The following is an 8,051-nucleotide window of genomic DNA, read 5'->3' as shown; positions in this document are numbered from 1 at the left end:
ACAGGCCTTACTTACAAAGGCATTTTAAAAAGACAGTTCAAAACAACAGTGCTAGCCCCTTACACAGAAGCTGTTCCCATTCCCACCAGCAGTGAGCAATCACCCTGATTTCCCTGTTAACATCATACTGAAAGTTAAAAAAAACATATAGTTGCTTGAACCATGTACTTACTGCCTAATCACTGTGTCCATCCACGAGGAATTTGCTTCAGGCACCTTCAAACATGCCAGAGCTGAAGCTTTAATGATGAAGTCATTGACAGAAAGCTTAACATCCTTCAAAACCTCCTGCAGAGATCATACAGAAGATTGAAATGTCAGCAATCTACCAGAAAAAGGAACTCATCACTGTAAAATCCAAATTAGCCTGCACGCTTGCTGCCCTGCGGCATTGCATTTAAAGGCAGAATATCTCAGAGAGATGCTGCTGTTTCCACCCACTCTGTAGCTCTGTCACAGTTGATTTGGCACAGCTCTACAAGGCAGGAACATTTGAAACCATTATGTGGGCTTAAGACAGCTGCACCCATGTCCCTCCTTCCACTCAGCATTCACACTGGGGCACATTTTATTTGCACTTAAGGTTTGCTTACATGTAGGTCCTCGCTATTTATCCTACTATCTCACTGAGGCCCAAGTAATGCATGGCTTCTGAATGAGACCTTTTCCACTCTGCCATAAAAAAGATCCAAAACTGGTGAGAAGGAGCAGCAAATGCCAGCTATGCAAGGAGCCTATGCTTTCCAAGCCAAGCTGGCACATCACCGAAGAACAGCCCAGGAGTCTTGTAATAACAGCTGATTAGCAGGTGGCCCATCGCTCACACCCACATCACAACCCCCCGTAGGTTTTTACCTGATTGAGTTCTTCTCTGAGCACCAATATTTCTCCCATGTTTACATCAATGGAGAGATAGTAGTGAGGTATTGTTTGTTTGGACTGCATGAGACGCTGAGCAATGACCTTAAGGAAAGCAAACAGTAAGTCATTACAGCACAACGCACTTTGCAAAACAAGTTCCCAGACACAGCAGAAGCAAAGCTGTTGTGGCAGTCCCAAACACCTCCAATGCTCTTTTTAAAGGCCACTAAGCATCGGACAATAGTCCACAAGGATTCTGCAGTTTTAAATCAACTAGGATGTATACCTCTGTTCTAGGCTTTTGTGGGACAGAGGAAAGAAATGGACAGAGAAGCAGGGACAGCAGGAAAGCTTTAAGTTCTGGCAGTTTGAGAAAGGTGTTAGTCTTGGGGAATCAAAAGGATTTCCAAGAAGCTCTAGCCCCCAGTGATCAGTGCTGTATTTCTGGATGCACTTGCACACCCAAAGACAAAATGAGAAAGCAAGCTTCTTACCCTCCGGACATTGCTGAGAGGGATATCCGTGAAGACCCCTGTTGGAGGTGCTGCCACAGTTGGAACTGCAGCAGGTGTGGGAGCTGCTACTGCTTCCGGGGCCTGGAGGCAAGGAGACACAGACAATCAATCACTGCTTGAACATCAGCCCAGATGTTGGGAGGACAAATCAACATCAGAAGCAAATCTCAGCACTAAGACAACTTTCCTGAAAACTGCTGTATGGAAAATAAGAGTCTTGGAACACTGTCATTGCCTCTTCTAGTCTCCATCCCTCCCTTCCTAATAAGCAGAGGACACTTCCTGCCCTTTCTTCCTCAAAGATTTCCAACCCCAAGGTTAAGGTCTCAGTAATATTCTACCAGAACGTGCTGTTTGGGGCCATAGTAAAACCACGCACACGCACACACACACGCACAGTCCAAGGAAGATGGGCAATATGTTAGTGATAGGCAAAGCCTATTGTGGAGAGCCTACTGTGACGAGCAAAGCCTACTCTGATTTAGCTAGAGAGCAGAATTCCATTCTCTACAGTTTCATAAACCACACCCATCAGAGGAATAGTGGCTTCAAGTAATGCCTTGAGCAATATGACTGATATTGGTTCTCTCATCCCCCCCCAATGGGAGTATCTTGTTTCAGTGGGGTTTGTGCCTGGAAGCGGGGGGAGGGTGTTGCTCTATAAATACATGTTACTGTGTGTTGGAATGAAAGGCAAGGTCAAACTCTACTGTTAAGGACTAAGTGAAGCTGACTGCACCATACTTTCAGTTTAAAGTCCTGCCTTTTCTCTGAACTTTCTCTCCTTGGCTGCATTAATTCAACTGCAGTTGCACACCATCATTAGGTGCTCTGAAGCCACAGTGATGAAGAAATATATAAACACGTGGAGGGAAAACCTGTCACTTGGGTGTTGCATTGCGCAAGCAAGTTAAGAAAACCACCTTGCTTCATGCTTTTGAAATCCTACAGAAGTTGGTTCCTCAGCACGTTCAGATCTGACGTTCAGAGCTGTGCAGCCATCAACACAATCGCAAATGTCAGTCTCCTCCAGAGACCTGTCCTTCAAGTGACAGTTATAGCTATCAACAGCTTTCAATAGATTCCACTGCACTAATTATTATAACGTCAATAATGTTGCTACATTCTCACAAACACAAATTCTACTCACAGGAGCAACCTTTGGAGGCACGAATGACTCAACATCTTTCTTTGTGATTCTACCATCTGGTCCAGTACCTGGTGAAGAGACAAGGGAAACACAAGAGGATTTTAAGCAACATCCCATTGGGGAAGAAGTTAAAATGATCGTTCTGACTGCATTGCTCAGCACAGCCATTGGATGCCAGGCTCTAATTGTTGTTTTAAACACATCTCCAGCACAGTGGGAAGGAAGGGACACCTAAGCACATATTTAAGCAGGACAAACACTTGGGTGACAAAAACAATGGGAGGAACAACCAACCTTTCACCTGCGCAAGGTCAATTCCTCTTTCTTCTGCCAGTTTCTTTGCCAGGGGGCTAGCTATAACCCGTCCTCCACGTGCAGCAGCCACAGGTGCAGATGCTGCTGGAGATGAAGGAGCGACAGGCTGGGCCAGAGCAGGAGCTGCCGCCATCTTAAAAGAACAGGTCACACAAAACCATCAGCTTCACAGGCACTTAGCTAACACCTCAAAGTAGCTTCACTACAGCACAGTAAGATTCAACACATGAAGAGGACAGAGGCATCTGATTACTTCATGGAAAATGCAGCTGCCTACTCCATAAATGGAAAATCAAAGAGAGCCTGGGTTGCAACTGTGGTGCAATTTTTCAGTTGGGGAAGCTCTTTGAGAAAATTATCCAGGAGCACATCTGTGAGGGACCAGCAGAGGAGATTATGCTTAGGGGCAACCAACATGGGTTAATTCAAGGCAGGTCCTGTCAGACCAACCTGGTGGCCTTCTACGACCAAGTCACAAAATCCTTGGATGCAGGTGTTGCGGCGGGTATGGTCTTTCTGGACTTCAGGAAGGCCTTCGACACTGTCTCTCACCCTATTCTCATTAAGAAATTAGGCAACTGTGGTGTCAATGTCTACAGGGTCAAATGAATCACTAGTTGGCTGGAGGGCCGCACCCAGAGAGTGGTGGTGGTGGATGGGTCATTTTCGACCCAGAGGGATGTGGGCAGTGGGGTTCTCCAAGGCTCAGTCCTCAGACCTGCACTGTTCATCATCTTCATCAGTGACTTGGACAAGGGGGTGAAAAGCACCTTGTTCAAATTCGCAGGTGACACTAAGATGTGGGGCGAAGTGGGCATGCTGGAAGAGAGGGACAGGCTGCAACTAGATCTAGATAGGCTACAGGGGTGGGAGGATGAGAACAGGATGGGATTCAATACTGACAAGTGCAAGGTACTGCAGCTGGGGACGAAGAACAAGCAGCATACCTATAGGCTGGGGAACTCCCTTCTAGTCAGCACAGAGGAAAAAGGATCTTTATTGAGGCAAAAAAAGGAGTCATTATTGATTCCAAAATGAACATGGGCCACCAAAGGAAGGCTATAATCGCACCTTGTCATGCATCCACAGATGCATCTCGAGCAGGTCCAAGGAGGTGATCCTCCCCCTCTATGCAACACTGGTCAGGCCGCAGCTAGAGTACTGCATCCAGTTCTGGGCGCCGCACTTCAGGAGGGATGCGGACAGCATGGAGAGGGTCCAGAGGAGGCCACCCACATGATTGGGGGCAGCAAGGCAGGCCCTATGAGGAGAGGCTATGGGACCTGAACCTGTTCAGCCTCCACAAGAGAAGACTGAGGGGATCTGGTGGCCATCAACAAACTGGTCAAGGGGGACCAGCGGGCTATGGGAGAGTCCCTGTTCCCTCAAGCACTACTGGGAGTAATGAGGAATAGTGTCCATAAGTTAACCAAAAGTAGATTTAGGCTAGATATCAGGAGGCGCTACTTCAGAGTCAGGGCGGCTAAGATCTGGAACCAACTTCCAAGGGAAGTGGTGCTGGCTCCTACCCTGGAGGTCTTCAAAAGGAGGCTAGATAATCACCTAGCAAGGGTCGTTTGACCTCAGTACTCTTTCCTGCCCACAGCAGGGGGCCAGACTTGATGATCTGCTCAGGTCCCTTCCGATCCTACCTACTATGAAACACACTGTGAATGACTGCCCAATTAGATCATTTATAAAAATCAATCCATGCAACTACCCCTGAAGCAGCTGAATGGTTATCAAATTTAGATATCAATCTATGAATGCTGTAATCCTAAAATGTCATACAGAAAAAGAAGAACCAGTGAAAACAGTAAAAAGTCGAAGGGGATTCACAGACCTGGAGAGACTAACAGATGGTGACAGAAGCAAGCTTGGCAAAAGCAACAATTAGAGTCACTAGATACAAAAGGAGAGGAATTTAAAAGAGTGCAAAAGGATACAAGAACAGATGCAATTAAGAAAAAAAAAATCCAAATAGCGAGAGCCTTCCTGAGAGGGAAACAGATGACCCTTGGAAACCATCCTTCTGAGGAAGGTATAAGTAAGCAATCTGTAGCCCCACCATTTGGGCACTAGTACTAGAATGGGTGGGGGTCCGGAAAAGAGGCCACATGGAGCAATTTGCTCCATTTCCTGGAGGATGGACTGCACAGAGCAACTGAGAGATTGCATCCATCTCCGGTGCTCACGTTATCTTTACACTCAAGACAGCACAAAGATAATTGGAGTTAAGAGTTCACAAACCTCCAACCCGCAAAGTTATTCATAGCAAATTAATCTAATTGAATGGTTCCTCCCAACCACACTTCCTCATCAGAGACTGTTCTTACTGGTGAGGGAGGAGGCTGTGTTGGTGCTTGTGGCTTGATGTCAACTATTCCAGTCTCCCTATAGTCAGCAAATGCTGGGATATCAGATTCCTTCTCCACAATGATGCAGAGCGGGGTTCCTAATGGCACATCCCTTGTTCCTTCAGCCACCAGAATTTTTGCCAGATACCCTTCTTCCTGCACCTCAAAACCTGCAAGAAAAAAAAAGTGTTTGCTGAACAGCAGAGATGGTTAAAACAACGAGATAAATACGGGTGCCTCAATCTCACCAGAGTGACACAAAGCTGATAACTCCCACCAGGATCTAACTCTACCATTTGGTAGATCTGGAAACAGTCTTTTTTTAGAAAAAGACTGAGTGGGGAGAGGGCTCTGTGCATTGTAAGGTCCAACATAAAAAGGCTGATGAGTTGTGGCTGTTGGTGATGGAGTGGATAGTAGCAGATCCCAACAGACTGTGAAATAACTTTAAATTGCTTATTTTAGGACAGAGCATGGCCTCCGGTCCTGGAATGCTGAAAAAGAACAGTCTGGTGCAAAGCTCTACCCTGGATTACCTCCTCTGAAAGTGACGTCTCTCTTGTTTTTGGGGGCTGCTCACCTATCGTAGCTTTATCTGTCTCAATTTCTGCCAGTAAGTCTCCTTCGCTCAGCTTCTCACCAACCTTCTTCTCCCATCTCTGAACTGTGCCCATCGTCATTGTAGGTGACAGAGCAGGAAGGACAATCTACAGAGGTAAAGAAAACGTGCATCACACCAGACTTCACAAGCCAACCTGTACTACCCTGAGGCTACAGTACCACTACTTTCTACAGCCTGACTCCCTCAAGATGGCAGGGAGAGGTTGCATCTCTAGTTGGCTTCTTTTAACAAGGCCTGCACTAGAGAAGGAACTCCAGAGGAAAAAAAAATAAAAATAAAATAATCAATCAATCAATCAAAGGATCTCCCTGTTGCCCTGCTGGAATTCTGCTTTTCTTGCTTGAAGCAATTAATACATCAGAGCATCTCACAACTACAAGATCCCACAGATAGGAAGTGCTAAAATAGAAAGTGGGGGTGGATAAAATCAGTGCAGTTTGGAATGACTTGCCAAAGGTCACACAGCAAGGAGAACCAAGGTCACACAGGAGGAGTAAGATTTCCAGTGGGGTCAGGGTCCTCACCTATTTGGAACGTGACAAACAGGAAGAACCCAAACTCCCACTAGAAGCCACGTATATCAGTCCTAAACCAAGTACATGCCAACCATACAGCGATAAGCACTTAAGAAATGCATGTTACAATAATGCCGTTTACACGACAAGCATCACTTCCCCCGCGTCACAGCAGATCTTGTTAAAAAACCGACATTCAGCCACACCTAATTGAGAAGAAAGCAATAGGAAAGAAGCACAACTGGGATTCAAGTGGGTTCAGATCCCTGCTCCACCACCTCCTTCCTGTGACCTCTTAGACAGGTCCCTTGGGTCACTCAGCACCCCCTCAGTACAATGCGGATAGTAAAAAGCTTGTACTTGAGCAAGGGGTAATAGACACTATCCAGTATATTGGCAATGGGGGCTGCACAAGTAACCAATTGACACGCACAGGGTATGCTAACAGTATTAGGAAGCCACACAGAAATACCTCAGTCAAAAAGCAATAACCTTCAAGCACAGCTCATTTTAACCCACCCTAGTTTAATCCCAACAGGCAAATTTAAACCTTATTCCCCCATAACAGCAAAGAGCCTGCTCAGTGCCATAATCTCTTAGTCCCATTTTGTGCTGCTAGAAAGCCATCTAACTAACCACATTTAGCCAGCCTACATCAAAGCCTCTTAACAAAAAGAATCACATAAATGCCGGAGCTGCGCAGAGTCTGTGGAAGCAGGACCCCGGCAGAGGGTGGATCCTCCTTCCTTTACCGATACAGGGATTCCCGTAAAACGTATCAAAGGGCGGCTCATCGGGATCCAACAGCACATGACTGACACACGGCCGTAGCTGGCATTAGAAACAGTCGCCACGGCCTGCACCTACGCAACAGTGCCCAGGAGCCAAACGTGTCATCGCAGGCAGAAAAAGAGATATGTCGAAAAGCGGCAGAGAACGAACGGCTCAGGGAGGGGCCGTGTCTTACTTGCATGTGAGGAGGGTAGGAGCTTCCTGGGGCCTGAGCCGAAGGCTGAGCTGGCGGTGGAGGAGAGGCAGCCGAAGGAGCAGGCACTGAGGCTGCGGGGGCAGAATCCAAGGTATAATTTTTAAAGGCATCAACAAACTCAGGCCTGGAAAAGAGAGCAGGAAGGTGCTGCGAATCCAATGCTTTCATCCAGGATGCCCACCCGCTCCCTCGACTCGCAACCCAGCCCCTCACTTTTCAACGGTAATGCATATTATGGCCCCGATGGGGACGTCTCTGGACCCCTCCGCCACCAGGATCTTGGCCAGGTAACACTCGTCCAGGACCTCGAACCCGACCGTGGCTTTGTCCGTCTCCACCTTGGCAGAGAGAGAATCGCCGCGTTACGACGGAGCAGGCGTCGCGTCCGCTTGGCCCTCTCCGAGGGCATCGCGCCCACAGGGAGGTTGGACCCGCTCTGACGCCGCGTTCGGAGACGACAGCTCTGGAGCCCAGCCGGGAGCAGCCAGGTACCTCGGCGATGAGATCGCCTTCACTGATCTTGTCGCCCTCCTTCTTCTCCCAGCGCGCGATGGTGCCCATCTGCATGGTAGGCGACAGCGCCGGCAACGCCACCTGCGAGGGGGCTGCGGTTAGCACGGCGCCGCCCCGCGACGGGGAACCCGCGCCCGCGGGGGGGAAGCCGACCCGCGCTCACCTTCTGGTGTGGGGGGAGGCTGCAGCAGCGGCGCGGGGCGCGGGGCCAGGCC

The 8,051-nt window shown here is 48.3% G+C and overlaps 1 protein-coding gene across 1 annotated transcript in view; it reads right to left on the bottom strand.

The window, feature by feature from the left end:
- The window catches only part of DLAT (dihydrolipoamide S-acetyltransferase), an 11,958-nt gene extending 3,913 nt beyond the window's left edge, over positions 1-8,045 (bottom strand). The window contains exons 1-11 of the mRNA XM_019547119.1: positions 8,000-8,045; positions 7,816-7,917; positions 7,537-7,661; positions 7,303-7,447; positions 5,779-5,905; positions 5,178-5,368; positions 2,821-2,974; positions 2,527-2,594; positions 1,356-1,457; positions 856-963; positions 173-288 (exon numbers count right to left, since the gene is read on the bottom strand). Of these exons, the coding sequence (XP_019402664.1) occupies positions 173-288; positions 856-963; positions 1,356-1,457; positions 2,527-2,594; positions 2,821-2,974; positions 5,178-5,368; positions 5,779-5,905; positions 7,303-7,447; positions 7,537-7,661; positions 7,816-7,890 (1,211 nt within the window). The 5' untranslated portion in view covers positions 7,891-7,917; positions 8,000-8,045. The remainder of the gene's footprint in view (positions 1-172; positions 289-855; positions 964-1,355; positions 1,458-2,526; positions 2,595-2,820; positions 2,975-5,177; positions 5,369-5,778; positions 5,906-7,302; positions 7,448-7,536; positions 7,662-7,815; positions 7,918-7,999) is intronic.
- Between the last annotated feature and the right edge of the window lie 6 nt (positions 8,046-8,051).

The sequence above is a fragment of the Crocodylus porosus genome, unplaced genomic scaffold (assembly GCF_001723895.1).
Source record: "Crocodylus porosus isolate Cpor-Errol unplaced genomic scaffold, CroPor_comp1, whole genome shotgun sequence".
NCBI lineage: Eukaryota > Metazoa > Chordata > Crocodylia > Crocodylidae > Crocodylus > Crocodylus porosus.
Note: the sequence above shows the minus strand (reverse complement) of the source record. Positions and strands in the feature narration are given on the sequence as shown.